The following is a 21,592-nucleotide window of genomic DNA, read 5'->3' on the forward strand; positions in this document are numbered from 1 at the left end:
GTGTTTTAATATGAGTGTAGAAATTTAGAAGATGCTCACAAACAAAAAATCTAACATGTTGGATCGATGCAGCTGAGTTTATCCTCCAGTCAATGAATAAAGATACCTGCAGAAAAAAAACAAACATCTAATTGTTACATTTATTTACATAAATTTCACGACGTCGTTTATCTAAATGTGATGATTTTTCTTCTGCTGTATATGATGCTTTTATTTTTGCGTACTCTCTGCGTGTGGTCTGATGGTGGTTGGACTGTAACTTGACAGCTCTCAGTGTGGTCAGGCTCTGCTGAGTGTCTGTGCTCCTGTGTGAAGTTTGATTTAAATCTGTTAGGAGGAAATGTGCAACACTACGCTTCCTATATTTAAAAAAAAAGAACACATTTAAAATGTCTTTGAAATTATCATCAAATACCCTCGACAACATCTCAGAATGTGTTGAATATTAACCCAAATGATCTGATAGTAATATTCTACTATTTTCCAACAAGCACTAAATATGATAACTGATCATTTCTTCCAGAAAACATCCACCTGCTTCCTGTCTATCTTCTGGAGCTCAGGAGTTTAAGTTTGAAAAGTATTTACTTATTGCCCTGTTTGAAATCTCAGAGTTTCAAATAACAGAATTCCTGAAATAACAGAAGGATGCAAAAGTCTGGACATGAATAAAATAAAATATTCGCTTTGTGTTTGTACTCCACTCCACAATGTAGTGTTCAAATCTGAAATCATTTTACAAAATGTCTTAACTGCCTATCAAGGCCTACTATAATGTCTTCACACAAGTCAAGTTAAATGTCACACATTTTGAGACAACAATACATCAGTAAATAAATCAATAACAGGAATGGTACAACAATGGTAAAAAAAAAAAAAAATGCAATTCAATTTACTGACCTGCAGAATTTGGACAGAAACTTGTTGGACGTCTCTCTCCGAAATCTATTAAAGAAATAATCAGATTTTTGTTAACTGCTTGTGGAAAACAGCAGAAAGCTTTATATACATTTTATATACATTTGGAGGTCATAAATGTGTCGATTTGGGGATCATTTTGAAGATTACTTGGTCATTTCTACATAATTTGCTTTGCTTTTATCGCAAAGTGTAGTTTATAACTTGGAGACACCTCAACAGAGTCAGACAGTTCAGGACAGTTTTCACTGTGATATCACCCTCTGCTGGACAGAGCAGACACTACACGCTACACAGCACATTTAACACACATATATGTATTTATACAGCCATATATTTTTTTTTTATTTATGTCATCATGCACCTCACATGGATCGTGACTGACTCAGAATCAGAATCAGAACTGCAGACGGGGATATTTGTGTGTCACAGCAGCCTGAGGACAGTTCAGTTTAACAATAAACAATAATAATAGTACAAAATAAACAGTATCATAAAAAGGTAAGAATTAGATTCTTATATACATAATATTTACAAATGCCCCGCCCCTTTTTGTGACATCACCACCATGAAGTCATCATTCACATTTAATTTCATTAATTTCATGGTAAAAAGCACAGAACAGAAATCAATAACGCTTGAGCTGAGGTGTCCAGATTACCTGAATTCACCCGATTACAATATGAAAGTAATGTAACTTGATTACATTCAGTTAGTTTCAAAATAATAACAAATAAAGACCAGAGACATTAAACATCAATAAAGAAAGTGACCTTTTTTTAAAAATCCTATTAACAATTTAATCCTATTATCTGTGTTGGTCCTATTAATATGTGATTTATTTTTATTTTGCCCTCTATTGATAAGACATATTGACAGATGTCAGGAAACAGGATGCAATAAAGGATCCCAGGCCGAGACTCGAACCCTGGGCACAAATAAAGCCAATCAGTTAACAAGACACCTGCATTTCCCATTAAGCTAAACAGTGTTCAGCAATCACAGCACTCAGTGGTTGGATCCAGGTAAACTATGCTAAATAAGCCCCGCCCACAGACTCTCTAACAAATCCAGGTGGTGTGCACCAAAATAGGCGGTCTCGCTCGTTTCCCGCGTGAATGTAGAGCATTTCCCTCCAAAAATTTAGACTGTATAATAACCACTGACTGATCTTCACTCTGGTCTTTGCAGCTCTTCTTTGAGGACACAAACACGGTCAGTAAACTGTTCTGTACGAATCTGCTTTATGTGTCCAGTTACCTGCTCAGTACAGGTGTATTCATGTCTGTGTGGGAGGTGCACAGATCAGTTATAGCTTACAGATCTTAGGTAATAAGCCCAGGTGACGTTCCTTCATATATCAGTGAGCTCCACATAGAAGCTCCCTTCAAGCTGTCTGAGAAAATTAAGTTCTACTTTATGTGCAGGTTACGTTTCATTTAACTGTTCAGTGTTGAGGTAAATTCCACTCAAACATAATCCACACCAAACTCCATTGTGATTTTGGTGGTTTTTTTCTCTGTCGTGATTATTACATGAATACTGCACAGTTAATTAAATGTAGGTGACTTTCTTTAAACAAGTCGCTAGTTTTGGTAATATCGGCATGTTTTTTTTTTTGTTTTTTTTTAATGTATGTATTCTTTAGATCGGTATTAAATCTGGTTAGCTAACGTTTGGTGGTCAGTCAAGTGAGTGGTTATGTTATGTTAGCTAGCTGACTTTAAAGTTGTTGGAGATGCACTGCACGGTTTGGGAAACATGTTAGCAGCGGCTCAGCTGCCTTTATTTACGGGGAAGGACACATCAACGAGCTTATCAAGAAGTCTGAGTCATTTAATCGTCGTGTTTTAACAGACAGGTTTGCATGTTAGCTAACGTGTGTGTCTGTGTGAGAGTGTTAGCATGACGCCGTTCTCGTGCTGTGTAATGTTAGCTTGTTAATATTAGCAACTTTACTGCTGAATATCGGAGTACAGCACAGTTAGCTAACAGGCTGCATGTGTTGTGTTTAATAATGTCTCAGTATGTTAATATGTCAGCATCTAGAAGGTCATTCTGAGCAGCTAAAGTAGTTTTTATACACAATATGCACTCTCAGTGTTGTCTGCACATAATGTATTCAGTGTGTTTGTCTCAGTTCTGGTTTTATGTGTTATTTAAGTCACTGCACTGACTCCCTGTGTGTCAAAAGATAGATTTAAAATCATATTACTTGTGTACGAAGCACTCAGTGTTATCAGGACTGAATACATTTGGTTTACTTTTGGTTTACCTTTAAAGACACATTTATTAGATGAGATTATAGTAGATTTTACAGTACAGAGTGATGTGAGACTCCTAAAGTGATGTCATGCACATGGTTACAGACTGCTATATCATTATTTATTATAGAATTATAATCCTGTAAGAAATCCCTTTTTTGTTGGATGTGTCTTTAATCTGATTATGTTCATTATGTTATACTAAAGTATTTCCTCCTCTCTCCAGGTGAACAGTGGGACTTGTCTTCAGCTTCAGGTGGAACAGCTCGGCCTGTGAGGTGATCAGACCTGGAGAGGAGACACACCTGGTCCAACCAGGTCAGTGCTAAAACAGGTGCAAATTAAAGGCAGAAAATGTGAGATTTGTCAGTTGCTGTTCATTAATACACGAGGATCAGCAATAATAAACCTTTTTTTTTTTTCAATTACACTCTGTTGTGGTTTTAATCCTGCTCATCCTGGATTTTTAAAGAACGTGTTGAATGTTTTGATGGAGTCCAGTGTTTCCTCTCAGTGGCATTGTCAAAGCTTTGACTATATTTGATATGTACATTTCTTTGTGACCAGGGCTTCCATTCCCTTCATTAAATATTCAGGCCCATGTGTTGAATAGTGTCTGAGCAGGTTAGCCTCTCTCCATCTCTTATCACATAAATGAAGCTAACAGCAGCTGATATGAAAACACCTGATGTGCTGCGTGTGATATCAGGAAGCAGACAGATGAAAAGTCATTTTGAGGAGCTAAAGTAGTTTATCTGCTCATCATGCAGCCTCACTGTAGTCTGCACAGAACAGTTTCTGTGGGTTTGTCTCAGTTCTGGGTTAATGTGTTTTTGAAGTCGCTGCACTGAAACTGACTCCCTGTGAGTCAAAAGAGAGATTTTAAAATCCTGTTACTGGTCTATGAAGCACTAAATCTTCTCAGGACTCACACTTACTTGTATGAGAGATTGGGAGGGTTATTTAAAATGTTTGTTCTGATACAGTTACTTAATAACAGAACTAAAACAGAAGTAAAACTGTCAGCTCATGTAAACCAGGGAATAACTGTTGACTGTCAGCTTTCAAATAAGTAAATTAATTTAATGTGTTTTTGTATCTGTAGCTAATTATATCAGCTTTTTTCCATTTACAGATGCTGTTTTAATGTCTTAATGTCTTAGTTCTGATAAACATGCCTAAGTGAGGTTTTATTTGACTGAAGATTTTTAGATCTCTGAACCTTGTTTTAAACTAATTACTTACTAACAGAAAATAGAAAAAGAAACCTAAAATCAATCCAAATGTCACTGTAGTCAAGATAGTTTACAGACTCCTCCTCAGCTTGCAGCAGTCATTGTCAGGCTTTATAAACCTACATGAGGGATTAAAACCTACATTCTTGTCTGCTAAGCAGCTTTGAAACGACTGCATTTGATCCGTAAATCTTGTGGACAATAGAAACTGACAAGTAAAAAGCGGAGAGACCAAGAGAGCAGATGATATTAATCCCACCAAGTACGGAGAGAGATCTATTAATGCTTTTGTTTTGTTCTCCTGCCGCCACTTTGATTGGATCAATGAGGAAAAAAGGTTGAATAGAAATAATAACGGTTGGACTGTTGCTGACGAGTTTTACACCAGAAGTTGGCTGGTGGGGTTTGTAGTACATTATGACCAACTACATTCACCTCGACAGTCACCTGTAAGGTCTCATTCTGACATAATCATTCACTAACGTAGGTCATCACGATGCTGATCAGGATGTTTCACTGTTGATGGTGAAGTTACAGGATTCTTTTAGTGTTAAACTTTAAGTCACGTCTTTAATCTTTTATGACTTAAGTGCATTAGAATGTATCGTGTGTTTAAAAAGGAAGTCAGAAACAATGAACACATTACAGTTCACGATGATCGCCCTCAAAACAAGCTATAGATGTGGTTTTTATAGAAAGTTACCAAAACATCTTCAAGTGATGTCTGTAAAATTCCTAATAGGACTCTTTTAATCTACTGTGAACAATATTTAATTCTATTTTAAGGAGTTAAAACATCTAAAGCGAGACACAGCACAATATTCTCGTATGACATGTTAAATGAAGCACAAATAGTTTGAACACTAATATTTCAAGTGTGTTAATTAATTGTAATGTTTGGGAAGTTTTTGGGCCTGGTTGTCATATAAACGATGGCAGGCTTCGTCACGTGGTTCATAGATTTCCTTCACGTGTTTTGTGTTTATGTGTATGATCAATAAGTGAACGTCTCACCTGTGATGAAAGAGGAGTTCACCTGGATGAAACGTTTACTTTGAACAAGTCAGAAAACGGAGACAAGGTCAGCTGCTCTCCACAACAACAACATCTTAAGCCTGCTAACGAGTTCTGAGCTGAGTAACGGGGAGTTTTGTTGCTGATAAAACATAATTTCCTCGTTCAAACGTTACATAGTTTTGCTTTAAAAGACAAATTAGCAGGACAGCACTTTATAAATACTGTATATGATTTACTCTAACGTATCTAATAAAGATGAGCGTTTCCTTTTTCACCGCGGCGTCTTGCTTCTGGAGTGATCTCGGTGGTTTGCATGACAAATCCAGTTTATCTCTGGTTCTTTAGACACACTACACTAACGAGACTAGCTTAAGTCTGGCTGCTCTATTTAAATGTCAGTGCTTTAACAACTTAAAACCTTAATTGTTTTAACAAGTCATCGGTGGCTGGCACCACGGATGTAAATAATAATAAGGTTCATATGTGTGTGTGTGTGTGTGTGTGTGTGTGTGTGTGTGTGTGGTTTCATAACGTCATCAGCTTGTTGCTTCACAAAAAGGCCGTCTGTTAATCAGCAGGACAACAATCTAATGTCACAGTCGATCTGCAAGAAAACTTATGTTAGATTCTTGTTTTGAGTTTAATCACTGCTGCCTGTGTTTGTTCAGATAATGTCACAACTTTATTGATGTTTCAATAAAAAATAAATTGTTTCTCAGAGTCCGCAGCCTCAACGCACCTCAGGTCCTGGAGACACCTGCACCCCCTCCAAATCAGGAAGTAGGCTAATGCTTAAAGCCTTTATCCTCTTTTATGCACCCAACAGCCTTCCTTTGTTCCCCTTCAGTATGGGACTCTTCAATCAAACAGCGCAGAACAATAAACATCATAAATGATTTATTGCACATTTGAAAAAGACACTTCACCAAATAAATAAATAAAAGCGAAGGATTTTTGTAATTTATCTGCAAAGAAAATCAGGATGAGGAGTTTTATTTTCCCTCAATGAGACACATGGATGACATTTTCCAATCAGCCATCCAATATGACTTCCTTGAGTAATCTGTAGGGATTTCATAAAGATTAATGCATGGCGCAGTGCGTATGATTTCATAAATAAAAGTGAGGTAAACAGCACCGATTGTTGCTCATTATTTTCTTTAAATCGTCCAAATCAGCTGCAGGGACTTTAAGCTCATATCATAAAACATTTCAAAACTAAAGGAGGAGGAAGTTATTATGGGCATGTGGTGAGATGTGCCACACAGCCAACGTCATGTGAGCCAGGCAGCTCAGCAGGGGATAATAGTATTTAGATGTCCTGTAAGCATGCGGATCCTCTCAGTCAGCAACATTAATGGGGCCATGAGGCATCCTGCTCATGTCCTCCATGCTTAGGTAAAGGGGTATTAGACAGCAGTAATGCCGGCTGGTCTGAGCGCTCTGTCTGCTGTGTAGTCCGGGGGTGGACAGACATGGGGACCTCCAGCAAGGTGGCAAACTTCTGGAACAGGAGGCAGAGTCTCTTCCCCAACTACAAAGTCACTGATTCGGACATTAATCGGAGACCCTCGGAGATCGCTTATCCACTCGCCAAGGAAAGCTGCGTGAAGACATGGAACTCCATGCAGGAGCTGAGCAGAGACATCTACGACATCTATGCTGAGTACGAGGATGAAGCGGACGATGGCGCTCCGTGCAGCTACTCGAAGCAGATCTCACTGTCCAAGAAGAACTACATGATCAACATCAATGTCGGAGGGAAGCCCTATCAGATTGCCTATAAAACGGCTGCAAAGTATCCAAAGACCAGAATAGGACGACTGGCCACCTACACGGACCACAACATGAAGCTGGACCTGTGCGATGACTACACTGTCATCAACAACGAGTACTTCTTCGACAGGGACCCAGACGTTTTCCACAGTATCTTCAACTTCTACAGGACGGGAGTGCTCTGGATCAAGGACGAGTTGTGTCCCCGCAACTTCCTGGAGGAGATCAACTACTGGGGCGTGAGGATCAAGAACACCCACCGCTGCTGTCGCATCTCCTTCGAGGAGAGGCAGGACGAGCTGAATGAGCAGCTGAAGATCCAGCGGGAGCTGGAGGCGGAGGTGGAGATTGAGGAGAACGAAGAGCTCTTCCATGACATGTTCATGGGCCAGAAGCGCCGAGCGATCTGGAACTTGATGGAGAAACCGTTTTCGTCCATCAAGGCCAAGCTGATGGCGGTGGCCTCCAGTGTGTTTGTCCTGATCTCCCTGGTGGCCATGACTCTCAACACGGTGGAGGAGATGCAGTACAGAACTGCCACAGGTCAGCTCAGTGGTAAGACATACTGGGAATACGTGGAGTCCATGTGCATCGCCTTCTTCACCATGGAGTACCTCCTCCGCCTGGTGTCCACGCCGGAGCTCAAAGCCTTCGGCAGGAGCGTGCTCAACACCGTGGACCTGATCGCCATCCTGCCTCAGTACGTGCAGGCCATCCTGGAGTTCTTCGACAACGAGGAGAACTACATGAAGCACGAAGCCGACATTCAGGCGGTGGGGCAGGTGGGGAAGCTCGGCCAAGTGCTGCGGATCATGAGACTGATGCGAATCTTTCGGATCTTGAAGCTGGCCCGACACTCCACAGGCCTGCGAGCGTTTGGCTTCACTCTGCGTCAGTGTTACCAGCAAGTGGGCTGCCTCTTCCTCTTCATCGCCATGGGCATCTTCAGCTTCTCTGCCATGGTTTACACTGTGGAGCATGACATGCCGCAGACAAACTTCACCAGCATCCCTCATGCTTGGTGGTGGGCAGCTGTAAGTATATCTATTGACAGTGTAAAGGACCAGCAGGGAGTGACAACACAACTGAAGTAGCAGGACTTTAAAATGTAAAAAAGTAACCAAAAGAACAAACATAAAATGGTTCCATACAGCTCGCCCAGCATAATCCAAGTCTCCAGAGGCCCGAGATCCTGAACTGAATTTAAAAGATGTTCAGCTAAAAGGGTTAAAATCGCCCCATCTGAAGTGCATAAGCTTGACTTCTGGAGACTTGGATTGTGTAGGACGAGCTGACCCAACAACTGATCGATAAATCAAAACAATTATAGAAAGAATAATCTAAAAGTGAAAAATGTATTGTTAGTTGCAGCCCAACAATGCTGTGTTGAGTGATTTTATATATTTTGTTTTGGTTCTTTTTTAATATTTTAAATCAAGGTTTGTGTGAAATGTTTTTCTGGACTACGATCAACTCGAGGGTGAGAGGACAATCACTGAATTTTCATTTTTGGCTGAACTTTTGAAATCACCTCCTTGTGTAAAAGTCCTGAGCTAACCTCTTTATGTAAGTCAAATAAAGTGTCCTGCTACTGAATGAGTTTAATGCTGACACAGTCCCTGATTGGTGTGTGAACTGTTTAATGTTATTAGATTACTGCCAGGCTTACTAAACACAATGAGGTCAACTCTCCTGCAGGACGTGCCAGCTCAGGCGTCACTGAGTGTTGCTTGTTTGGTCAGTAGAAAGTTCAAACTATAGATTTATACAGCTTGTTTACTGATTTATTAATGTCAGTGCGTCTTCACTGAAGTTTGATCCACTGCCTGTTGCCATTAATAAACCCGAGGACAGATCATTCCCCTCCCTCTCGGTCCGAGTGGTAGAATCTTTTAATCCAGGGGAAGGAAATGATAATCCTCTTAATCATAGTAATGGTTATAGTGAAGGAAACTGTGAGTGCTGCAGATTCCTGCTCTCTTAATGTGAACAGATGCAGAGGAGTCGGTCAAACACTCACTGCTGTCTGTTATTAACTATGAGTGGATTCTCACTGAGAGATAAGAGCAACACACAGACATTTAAAGAGACAGTTCACAAGTAAATCAAACACCTTGTCACTGACATTGTTGCTACTGTAGTTCTATTTATCCATGTAGATTGATGTGGTGTAGGTTGCAGAGTCTTTAAAGATGTCTGCTCTCTATTCTATTCTATTCTATTTGATGTCTGCCTTCTTTCCAATATTAAGGAACTAGATGCTCAAAGCACCAAAATGCACTTTTGAAAAACTCTGAAAATGTCTCTCTCCAGAAATCAGGACCTGGTATTCAAGATAATCCACAGACTTTGTTACGAGCAGTTTGATAAAGGAACTATTTTCTTTACGTATCACGGTGCTGGAGGAGTAACGTGTCGACTCAGGAGGAGTCGTGGGGTTAAACATTAACGCTGGCCTCCGCAGATGAGTCGTAACGTTTGGTATATTTAAATTTTAATATATTTTTCATTTAAAATTGTAATGGCAACTTAGCTGATGGAATCTTAAAATTGTTTTACTTTTACAGAGTAATGTTTGATTAACTACAGATGACTCAGAATTGTACAGTATTTAGTCTCAAGAACATTAGTCACTGAGTCTAACACAAGACAAAACTAAGGTGTATTTGCAGTGTCTCCAGTTTGAACCCAGTCCTCTTCTGTTTCTTCTTCTTTTCTTTTGCTGGTGGGTTTGTAGACCACATGTGTCCATGAACGCTCCATTAACCAGAACTCTGTCTGAACCGGTCTGCTGCTCAGGTTTTTCTCTCCATCACCACTGACCGCTCTCCTCCCTCCCCTGCAGGTCAGCATCTCCACTGTGGGCTACGGAGACGTCTACCCGGAGACCATCCTGGGTCGTCTCTTCGCTTTCATCTGCATCGCGTTTGGAATCATCCTCAACGGTCTGCCCATATCCATCCTCTTCAACAAGTTCTCAGACTATTACTCCAAACTCAAGTCCAACCAATACACAGCCTCGACGAAGAAGCGAGGGAAGTTCAGACTCGCCAACAGGAGCGTAAACCGTCTCAACCAAATCTTTGGAAACCCTCAGGGACCCGCACACTGACTTCTCTGGGACTGGTTATGATGAATGAGTGTGCATGCGTGTAAAACTGTGTGAAAGAAAAGTCTGTGACCGGGTGAATATCTGGAACCGGTACCAGAGAGGAGGTGGCACACCTGGCTTCGCTTCTGTTGTTGGGAAGCCAGTGAGGGATCATCCAGTCACATGGCTGTCTACACCCTCTGAGCCAGAACCAAAGGAAATATGCCACGAGGAGCAGAACGTGAAGCTCAGAACAGAAACGACCCAATCACAGAGGAAATGTTGGCAGAGTTTCTGCAACGCAAATTTTAAACTTAACATTTCTTTATGTTGCAACTAAGTTTCCAGTCTTCTGTTGTGACAACACTGTGTTTATGATCTGGTTTGGTTAGTGCACAGGCACCACTTTACTACTTTACTGAAAGGAAAAGATCATTTTTGTGCTTAAAATTCCTGCTTCTGTCGACACAAACATGGCTCGACATGTCCCGACTTCTTGTCACAACTATCTGATGTCCGTCCCCACAAAACTTCTCGCAGTTTTGTCAAACTTAATATTAAAGTTAAAACGCTGTTGTCCCTCATCTAAACTATCCAGAGATGAACATCTCAGTAACATTAAAACAGCATCCCAAACTGCTGCCTCCTGAACTCCTCCACCATCTCCTCCACCTCCAACAGATGCATATGTTGCTTTGCAGGAACATAAACTGCCAACATTTGATCCCTGTGACTGGACCGACGTGACACCACGCTGCTGGTACTAAATAGTCAGAGAGCTTCTGCTTACATCAAGTGATGAAATGTGACTCAGTACATTTACTCAAGTCTTGAGTAAATTTTCTGCTACTTTATATTTCCACTCTGCTACATTCTGGAGGCAAATATTGTACTTTTTACTCCACCACATGTATTTAGTTGCTTTACATCAGAGCCAAAGTAGTGCAATTTTAAATAAATTAATTTTAACAGCAATCAGTTTAAAGAAATGTAATATTCTGATAATCAGAGAAATGCAGGTCGACCAGCAGTGAACAGATATACAACAAGTGATTATGTATCATTTACTATTACTTGTTCTTTTTATACCAAAGTACATTAAATGCCAGAAAATTGCTTTTACTTTAATACATTTTATTTCAGATACTAACACACCATTGACTTATGACTTTTGGGTGCTTTTGACAACACTGCTTACATCCGTTCCTGATGGAATCAGATTCCAAATGTGTGAAAATATGTTTTATAAGCCGTCGATCTGAATGTGTCCCGCTGTTCTTTCTTTCCCCGCTTTGTTCTGAGGAACATCTGAGGAAGTTTTGCCTACAAATGACACAGTATGATTTCATAATGCAGTGTGACGCTCTGCTTCAATAAACATTTTACTGCTTCTGGAACTCTTGTTGTCATTGACTGTAAACATCTCTGCTGACCTCTGCTGGATCTCATCTGATTTTGCAACAAACCTTTTCTTGGTGAATGTTTTTTCAGTTCAGTAATAATTACTGGTGGTGAATGATATGGATGCTTTCAGCTGATTACAATAATATAACTTATTACATTTTTATATTGTAAAAATAACCTATTTTATGCACAACTGACAGTAAGAATGGCTCATATACTGAGTAAAGAATGATGATTTAATCCTTCTTCTTTATGTACTCCTCTTCCTCCTCCTCCGTCTTTTCCTTCTGCTTCTTCGTCTCTTTTTGGTGGATCATAAACCAACTTTCGAGGTTTAAACAGAGTTTGTAAATGCTGCTCTTGTTAATTTATTGGTCTGGTGTGTATCGTGCATCCTTACACAGAGAAAAGAGGAGTTCAACATTTTCTCACAGCTGCTGAACATCAACAACACAGGACACAAGAAAATGATCACAAGAGGTAAGATTTGTGGAGACTGTTGGAGATATCATGGAAGACGTAACAGACCTCCGATCCAATCATACTGGTTTGAGTTATAAAACCTGATACAAGCAAATGACATATTTCTCCAAGGAGACCATAAAGGTCTTGACTGGATAATAGATTTTTTCTAACAGAACTATTTATCTTTAAAAAAAAAAATAAAAATCTTAAATATTACACAAATTTCTTCTCGAAAATACATATAAAATTATAAAAAATATTCATTTTTTCTATATGATTTACCAATACAAATATGTATATTTCTACTATATAATTATTAATCTAACTAACTAGTCAATTCAATTTAAAGGAACACTGTAATTTTGGTGAAATAATATTAACTCAGGAGTGAAAGATCTTCATTGGCTTTTTCATTAAACAACATATTTAACAAACTAAATAAACAAACTCTTTATGTTTTATGTATTCATGACTGAATAAACTGACCAAACAAACTGACCTTAAAGGACAAACACAGTTTATATTGTTTTATTTTGTTTACACGTGGCGGACCCTGCCACCTTTCTAGCTTAAAACAGTGTTCTGGGACATTATTTTCCACTGAGAACAGCTTGTTTACTTACTTATGGATACAAGTTTGTATCATTACCTCATTAATATCTGGTCTGCAATCTGCAAATTTTAAAATTCAAGAGTCCGAATTTCTTCTCCAAAATTACACAGCGCCCCTTTCAAGGTGCTTTATTAGCATGAGACATAACTAGAGCAAAGTTAAAATTTAAAAAAATAACAATACACATTGAATAAATGTGATTTTCACTAGTAGTAAATTATATAACAGATGAGTAAAAAAAATAACAAACATGTAGACTGGCAGTTTATAAAAATAAATCTATATGTTCGACTAAAGAGAAAAAACGCTTTTACAATCTATAAATCGCCCCTGAGGTGATTTTAATTTACTCCAGCAGGTGGCAGCAGCAGTTGCACAATGACGACATCGCCTCATGAGCAGCAGTGGAAAAAAAAAAACACAGCAAAGAAGAAGACCTTCATCCCAGAATCCCTTGCGGTGATAAAGTGACCTCTGCTAGCTGTTATCCTGCTAGGAAACTATGGCTCCTCCAGTTGCAGTATCGCCTCTGATTAAGGTTCGTGTCGCAGAACATCGAACATAAAAATGTTTATTAGATTTTGATGTTAAATTAAATCTGTGCTCGTGTTTCAGTTTGTTCGCTGCACGAAGCCCGCGAACCTGCTAACCGCTAGCAAGGGAGCATGCTAGCTAAGAGCTAGTTGCATCGTTGCAGCGTTAATGAAGCTTGTTGTCAATCCGAGACCTGATGAGTAAAAACTGCTGCTTTGAGGTGGATCATGGTGCATTTGTTAAATGTGAACATGTAGTGACGGAACTCTGTGTTACCTTTGACTTTGCTGAGAGCTCCGCCGATCGGCTCCATTGAAACTACTGACCGTTATAAATAGACACGTCCTTGGATATAATACAAGACATTAAATCTATCAGAGGGTAATTCATGACATCTCATCCCTAATTCTACAGAAGCTCACCTACAGTGAAGTGTTTAACTCGCCTGTATCTCCTCGTGTTTTAGACTCAGTTCGTCGCCCAGTGCTGGTACTGTTCATGTCTGGACGGGATGTTCAAGCTCAGATTTTAATGAAACGCATGCTGCTCGGTGGATTCTTCTTTGGCCGAATTCAAGACTTGTTTCCAACGTTTCTGCAAACACATCAATTAACTGTTAGATGTGTAGTTTGTGCCCATGACCAATGTCTCATTAAACTATCCAAGTGATATATGGAGTTCAGTCATAGAATGTCTTAATCTAAGGCTTCTTATGTGGCTGCATGATTCATTGAAATATAACCAAAGGCGCAATATGTCCAGGTGTAATATTAACGTCACAAGAAGCTGCTGTTTGTGATAAAGCTAACCTGTGTGTTAAACAGACCTATAGTGAAGGACTGTAGTCCTGACCCACACATGTTCCACAGAAAACAGACTCCAACAAATGTTTTGTTATGATATCTGTTAGAATAATCACACAATATTTGACCATACCGTGCAGCTTTAGTGACTCTATTATAATAATAATTCATATAGAAGTGATGAAGCCTCTGAGTGAATCCAGTTATCTTTAATATAACTTTATGCTTTAATATTATAAAAACATCCTTTCACCTGAATGAGTGAGAATATATGCATATGACTGGTATTAATAAGCTTCTTTTGCTCCTTCACAGACGGCAAGATATTCAGCTTTGATCGCTGGGATCATCTACGGCAAAAAGAGATATGGTGAGTTATTCTCAGTCGTCGTACACAGCGTACTTTACTGGATCAACAGTGCATGGTGTGGTTAGAACTGCTGCCTCACAGTGAGAAGGTCCTGGGTTCAGATCCCACTGAGATTTCTGTGAGGAGTTTGCATGTTCCCTCCGTGCTTGCGTGAGTTTCCTCCCTCTAGTTCCCCCCTGACAATCAAAACATGTACCGTAGGTTGATCTGGAGCTTTTTTTTTTCTCAGATAACCTGAAGCCGATTGCAGCAGAGGAGAGGAGGATCGAGGAGGAGGAGAAAAAGGCTCGTGAGGAGCAGGAGCGCATCGCCAAGCAGCTAGCAGAAGGTAGCCTCATCAGCCTCGTCCATCACGCGTCTACATGTTCAAACATCTGCACGTTGCTCTTGTGAATCATATTTTTATCTTCTTCTCTCCTCACAGCGAGTGAAGACACCATCCTGAAGTAAAGCTGCCGAGCTCTCAGGATTTTCTACGTGCAATCCCAACCTCTGCCTCCTTCTCCTGGAGCTGCGATGGTGAAGTCGTGTCCCGACCTGTCAGACACTCCTGTGTTTTGGACGTTTTCACTGTTACCTTGAATATTACAGCTCCTCTCTGGACCACTCAGTGATGTAAACTTTGTTACATGAAATGAAATAAAGCTCTTTAAGTCAACATTTTTAGACTGTAACTGCAGCCGCACTCATAAGTTATTAAGCTTGTTTGTAATGAAGCAATCCATAAATACAGAAGTACACGATCACTGAAGTGTTTGTCTTTGTTTACGAGCGTCCGACCTCTGATTCTCCTTCAGCCACTGTTACAGATGTTACATTAAAATGATTTTAGAGTAACAATAAACACAAGTTGTTAATTTAAATCACGTTCACTTGCTTCCTGTTTCCTAAAACCTTCATCATCACTACAGGATCTTCTTGTTTTGATATATCAGTTTCTGAAAAGTGTCTGATGCTGCAGTTGTCTGTTGACGAGTTTGTGAATCTATGCACCCATTCCAAAATCACTGAGCTGATGAGCCCTGAAGCTAAACCTTTCCACTATACAGAACTTTTCCCTGTTCATGTCATGGAACCCCCCCCCCCCTTAAAAAAAAATCACGTTAATACATTTGTGTAAGCACGTGTGTCCTGGAACACACTGAAGAATCGCCCACTCAGCTGATGTCGTCTGTGAAACAAGAAGCCACAGCAGACAGAATGGATTACTGTCTGATCTCCAGGTGCTTCACTGTAATCTGAGCGACATGTTTGGTCTGTTAACCTGCCAAAGTGAGCAGCTGATGTCAGCGAACACACCGTCTGTTTCAATTGATTCAACTACTGAACCAGAAACCATTAACAAATGTAGTAATTTTAAGAGTTGTTTCATGAGGAGAAACTGAACAAACGTAGTGAAACTGTGTCTCTGACAGATTCTGACTCATTGTGTCCTTGTTGTAAATTCAGCATTAAATGTTTCAGCTGAAGTTGTTTGTCTCCTTGTAAAAAGTGTCAGTTTGTGGCAGCATGTCTGTACCAGCCTGTCTGCTTCTGTGGCTAAAGTGCTAAAGTCTTACCTGCCAACATTGATCAGCTGTTTGAACACACTGTTTACACTGATTTCACCATTTACACTCCATTTATGAAAGAAGAAACATGTTATTGATCTGAACATGTCACATGTTACAAAGACACTAAACAGGAACAATATAGGCGACTTCTTTGTCCCCGTGGAGAAAGTCCCCAGACTCCCTTAACAAATGTGTCAGTTTAGTGAGTTGTTGAGTTGGAGACACTTTATAAACTCTGTGAAACTCTGTCTCTGACTCATTCTGCATTATTTGGACCTTCTTGTTCATTCAGAAGTTGTTAAATACGAGGTCATTCAGACGTCACGTGTGAACTGACAGACTTAAAGCTTTCAGCTTGTGATCGGATCACTCAGATCTGATTGAGATGTTCCAAATAAACAAGTATGTCTCTTATAAATGTTTAAAACACAAAGAAAGCCTGTTCTTATATTCGTCTCAGACAATCAGCTGTTCATGTTGTCGTTATGTAACCTGCAGCTCTCAGTGACCTAACGTGGCTCCATCAGGTCAACCTGGTCTCACCTCTAGTTAAGTCAGTGTGAGTCTACAAGTGGAGCGTTTAAATGTTTGTTTTGGTTTTCAGATTAAAGTGTTACCACCGTCGACGTCACGTGTCAGACGACAGTTTTGACAGAACTGAGCAGCACAGAGAACTTACCTAATGTCCTCAGGACAGGTTATTATTGGACCAACAACAATGTCAGGGACTAAAAATACAGCAGAACTTCCTGACATGAGTGATTCTTCATCGCTCACCTACTGTCATTAATGAAAATACCTGTCAGGAGCAGCGAGGTGACGCAGGCATGACTGAGGTTACTGTGATCTGCTGACAGCTTCTTCTGTGTCAGTTGTAAAAAAAAAAAACAATTACAATTTTTCTTTTGCCTCAAACGTTGAATTTAAATGTTTTTAATTACATGTAAGATTTCAATCAAATTCTATTAACCAAGTTTAATTCAAAGTGTCACGTTTGTTCTGTGATTGTTCTGCCGTGTTGAAGTGAAAACATTAAATAAACTGAATAAGACTTTTAGATCAACCTTAATTTGTTTATTAAATTTCTATTATATAATAATAAATGTGTCTTTTACATAAATGTGTTTGTTAAGAGTTGAATCTAATAGCGATGAATTCAAGTGGTAAATCCCAAATCTAATCATTTAATTTCACACTGAACTTGTGTATAAATTCAGACAGAAAATGAACCTTGAGGTCACTGATTGAGGCAAAATATATTTGGAGTGAAGCAAGAGATGCTGAGATTAAAAAGAGATGATGGATTAAGTATGAAAATAGACTTTAAACTGATCTTGTTTGAGAAAAAAAATCTTTATAAATCATCTGGTGCAGCATTGTTTTGGTGAAGTTCAGTTTCAGGAGTAAAGCAGCTGTTCACTGGCTGTTTTTAACGCTTGTTGGTGCCAAACTGGTGTAAACTTCCTCCAGCTGTTCCCTCCGTCACGTCTCCACCTGGATTACAGGTGGAGGCTCTGCAGCGATCAGACGTGTTGAGAAGTGAACGAGTCTTTAAACTGGAAGTTTAACTTCTTTTCTGCTGTTTTTTTGTGGCGTTAACTTCTGAATCTACAAACAATTTTAGGCCATAAAAAGAAAAAAGAATTTATTTGATCATTTCGTCTTTACTGTAACTCACAGCTGACATTTCTGCACCTTCACACAAATAGTGGGATATATTGTTTTTCAGTCGTTGTAGTTGATCTAAGTTTCTTCCTGGTGTTGTTCAACTTGTTCCCGTGTGAAGTCGCTGGTAGTTTTCACAGTAACGTCCTCATCTCTGCATTTAGACGCTGTTACTTAACTGAGCGACCGACAGAACAGCTGAGCTCCTGCTGACATAACACGACTTCACTCAGCGCTGATTTTTATCTTTCATAAGGACTAAAAATGTTATTAGTCATTATCCACAGTTCAAAAACTATTATCTTCAAACTTCTTGGATTTTTTTTATGTTTTACATCAAAATAAACAGTTTTGTCTTCAGTCACACTGATGGAAAATTGACTAAAAATAATATAAGAGGACATTTTTTATCTGTATGTTTGATGGCTGATGTAATAATTTAAACAGTCACAATGACTGATGGGTGATATTTCTACTGCTTTTTATACTTCAGTGTAAGTACAAACTTCAAAGTACAAATACCTCAAAATTGTACTTCAGTACAGTTCTGGATTCATTATTCTACAGCCGTTCAACAACATTTACTTCATGATGAGACGCTGAAGCAGAAAACTTGTCTACAGAATGTTTAAATACATTTAAAATCAGATTTACTTGAGCACTATTATAACAACATATCTGCACTGTAAGTGTTACATTTGAGCACTTGTACACTCCTGTTGGGAATATTTGATCTGAAGATGGATGTTAAACTCAAAAGAAGATTCATATTTTAAGTTCAAGTTAAAATCATAATGAAATCTTCTTGTGTCTCAGTGTTTGGCTCAGCCTGCATCAGATTTCTCTCTACAGGAGCAGCTGTGTGCTGATGTAAACAGCTTCGCCGTGGACGTGTGACTGGAGGCTCAGGTGGCGACCGCCCGACCTCGGAGCGTCCGCCGTTATATATCTCATTATAGAGCCCTCAAACAATTACATAAAGCCTATTGACTGCTGAAAGCGAGCGATCATCAGCTTACTGGGAGATTTCGTTAACTGGATTAACGCTAGATTTAAACTCTGCATTTAGTTTCAAGAGGTGAAAATACTCAGTGAGCTCGTCTGTGCTGCAGGTATAAAAAGCCTCGCCGCCGTCGTCTCACCACATCGCAGCAACTCTGCACAGAAAACTTCCTGCCGCTTCATTCTACACTCCAGGTAAGGAGGAGTTTTATTTCTTCAGCTGAAAACTGCATTATGTTGCATGAAGAGCTGTAGATAAAGAATAATCACACGCTAACGTGATCGACTTGGGTTCTGTCAGGATGGACCTCCAGATGTTTGCCCTGGTGCTGCTGGTCCTGGCCTGCGTGGAGCAGAGCCTGGCCTCCTGCGTGGTGGACAGCTTCACGGTCAAAGATGACTTCGATCCCCAGAGAGTGAGTACACCAAACTCTAACTATTACAAAGACTCCTGAGTCCAGCAGCGGGAGGACGGCTGTATTCACAACTCCAACAACTGAGAACAACCAGCAGAAGTTACTGACTCGGTAAAACTAACAGAGTCATAAAACGAGTCAAAGTGAAGATGTTGTGTTCAATTATTACTGTGGTAAGAAGGAAAAGTCACTCAGTGTCCACGAGTACTAAAGTATCCAAAGAACAATAATAATCAGTGATGAACGTTAGTTTGTTTCTGAGCAGTGACGGAATTTAAATCTACTCAACTTCTGTAGTTTAGTACAATTTCCAGGTATTTGTACTAAGAAACTTTGACTTACACTGAAATATAAAACCAACTTCGTCACGTCTCATCACGGCCAAAGAACAAACTGTGACTTTAATGAACGACAAGCGAGGTTTTACTGATACGAACAAAATAACGAAGGACAATTACCTCAAAACTGCACATAAGATCTGTACTCGGGTGAATATACTTAGTTACATTATAAAACTGCTGGTTGGGTTCAGGACAGTGAACGAGTGGGAGGATTAAAGGAACAATCAGCAGCTTTAAAGTAAACCAGAGCGTCATCAGCATAAAAGATAATCCACTGCTGTGGCGACGTCTTCACGGTGGATCACTCAGATTATATTCTTGATGGATTGATTAGCTGTTCTGTAACATTTCATCTATCAACTTGACTGAATTAAACAGGTTTTTTCCTTCTTTAGTGATGAAGCTGTAGTGGCCTTCTGAATCATGATATACTTTGTTTTGTAGATTTTATTCAAGTCTGTATATACAAATATTTAGTTTTGCACTTGAAGTTTTGTGTTTTTGTTCTTCTCGTTCATTCCGTGTGCACACTGTATATTCTGATCAGTGCAAATCCTTCTGGAAGTTTAATTCAAACATTTAAAATAACAAAAACTAGATACGAAGTGATCTTTAATGAGCCTGACCTGCGTCTTCCAACCACATTATAAAAACAGTAGAAATACAGTTTGTGTATCATCTTCACCTCTGCGTTGCTCCCGGCAGTATGCAGGGAGGTGGTACGCCCTGCAGAAGAAGGATCCTGAGGGTTTGTTCCTGCAGGACAACATCTCTGCTGAGTACACTGTTGGAGACGACGGCTCCATGGTCGCCTCCTCCAGGGGCAGAGTCACTCTGTTCGGGTGGGTGTTTGTCATTTAAACAAGTCTAGTAGCAAAGAAGGTTTCAAATTCTGCTCAGACGTGTGACTGATTTCATCTCTACTTGACTTCCAGGTTCTGGGTCGTGTGTGCTGACATGGCTGCTCAGTACTCCGTGCCCGACCCAGGAACCCCCGGCAAGATGTTCATGAACTACCAGGGACTGGCCAGCTACCTGTCCAGCGGAGGTAAGCCTCCTCAGGTGCACACACACAGACACACACACACACACACACACACAAATTATCTCTACACAATCCAGACTGACTTCTCCCACTTGGCTCTGTCAGGTGACAACTACTGGGTCATTGACACCGACTATGACAACTACGCCATCACCTACGCCTGCCGCAGCGTGAAGGACGATGGAAGCTGCGAGGACGGCTACTCCCTGGTCTTCTCTCGTAACCCCCGCGGCCTCCCGCCCGCCATCCAGAAACTCGTCCGCCAAAAGCAAGAGGAGATCTGCATGGCTGGAGAGTTCCAGCCGGTGCTGCAGTCCGGTATGTTCTCCGTCCATCACATGCAGCTGACAGAGCGAGCGTGGAGCAGAAGGTTTTAGCTGATGCACATTTTCACATCAACTCAGTCATAATCGCCTCATTATCACGCCGATGCTGACAGAAAGTTGTGTCGCCCACAAAACGTTTCTGGAGCGTCACAGTGAAACGTGCTGCAGCATCCTGCTGAACAACTGAAGTCTGAGGGGAGCACGATGAATAATTACTGAACAATGACTTGGCTCCATACGGCTCAGATCGTGAAGCCCAAGTCTCCAAACGCCACGAGATCCCAAACTGATTTGATAAAACTTTCTTGACACCCTCGTAGCAAGTTGAGCTCATAAATCCGCTTCACTAATTTTCTTCTCTACGTTTGGAGTGAATGTGACTCTGAAACTGATCTAATGCGTCTTCCTCTGCTCTACTTTCAAACAGGAGCCTGCTAAACTGGTGCTGATCCGCAGTTTGTTCCGCCGCCTATCAGACTGATTGATCATCTGACCAGAGTGAAGACAGAGCAGCTCTCAGACACACAAACAGAATAATCATCTTTTCATCTTAACATTTGTTCCAACATCACAGGACGGAAGAATCAGACAAATCCGATTCAACTCCCTTTTTAAAAAATGTCATTAAACAACACCAAGAAGAGAATCTGTATCCAAGCCAACTGTAAACTATGACTGGTTGGACAGTATCGTCACACTGATGGATAAAATCTGCACCGTGAAATCATGATGGTGACAATAAATTTTGTAAAGA

The 21,592-nt window shown here is 40.1% G+C and overlaps 2 protein-coding genes and 2 long non-coding RNA genes across 8 annotated transcripts; 3 read left to right on the forward strand and 1 right to left on the reverse strand.

The window, feature by feature from the left end:
* Positions 1–3: 3 nt before the first annotated feature.
* Positions 4–936, reverse strand: LOC119019246. The gene is made up of 3 exons (XR_005074965.1): positions 901–936; positions 225–305; positions 4–106 (listed from the first exon to the last, which is right to left on the reverse strand). It is a non-coding gene; the product is annotated as an uncharacterized LOC119019246 (long non-coding RNA).
* Positions 937–1,986: 1,050 nt separating this feature from the next.
* On the forward strand, positions 1,987–11,417 carry LOC119018858 (potassium voltage-gated channel subfamily V member 2-like). Of its 5 annotated transcripts, none has more exons than XR_005074885.1 (3): positions 1,987–2,133; positions 3,409–3,516; positions 10,056–11,417. XR_005074885.1 is itself a non-coding variant. In XM_037096846.1 (2 exons), exon 2 carries the CDS (start codon positions 6,910–6,912, stop codon positions 8,302–8,304), a length of 1,395 nt encoding a protein of 464 aa, XP_036952741.1. In that variant the 5' UTR covers positions 3,770–5,498; positions 6,154–6,909; the 3' UTR covers positions 8,305–10,043. The 5 variants fall into 5 exon arrangements, 2 of the variants coding, with proteins under 2 accessions (XP_036952741.1, XP_036952742.1); XR_005074884.1 differs by having other exon boundaries at positions 3,409–3,500; XR_005074886.1 differs by lacking the exon at positions 1,987–2,133 and adding an exon at positions 2,631–2,779.
* A 1,755-nt stretch (positions 11,418–13,172) lies between these two features.
* On the forward strand, positions 13,173–15,241 carry LOC119020331. Its single transcript, XR_005075289.1, has 4 exons — positions 13,173–13,321; positions 14,436–14,490; positions 14,720–14,818; positions 14,915–15,241. It is a non-coding gene; the product is annotated as an uncharacterized LOC119020331 (long non-coding RNA).
* A 3,740-nt stretch (positions 15,242–18,981) lies between these two features.
* LOC119019934 (purpurin-like) lies at positions 18,982–21,525 on the forward strand. The gene is made up of 4 exons (XM_037098926.1): positions 18,982–19,126; positions 20,173–20,309; positions 20,403–20,515; positions 20,618–21,525. The coding sequence occupies exons 1-4, from the start codon at positions 19,013–19,015 to the stop codon at positions 20,887–20,889; spliced, it is 636 nt and encodes a 211-aa protein (XP_036954821.1). The 5' UTR covers positions 18,982–19,012; the 3' UTR covers positions 20,890–21,525.
* The last annotated feature ends 67 nt before the right edge of the window (positions 21,526–21,592 follow it).

This window comes from Acanthopagrus latus, chromosome 5 (genome assembly GCF_904848185.1).
Source record: "Acanthopagrus latus isolate v.2019 chromosome 5, fAcaLat1.1, whole genome shotgun sequence".
Classification (NCBI taxonomy): domain Eukaryota; kingdom Metazoa; phylum Chordata; class Actinopteri; order Spariformes; family Sparidae; genus Acanthopagrus; species Acanthopagrus latus.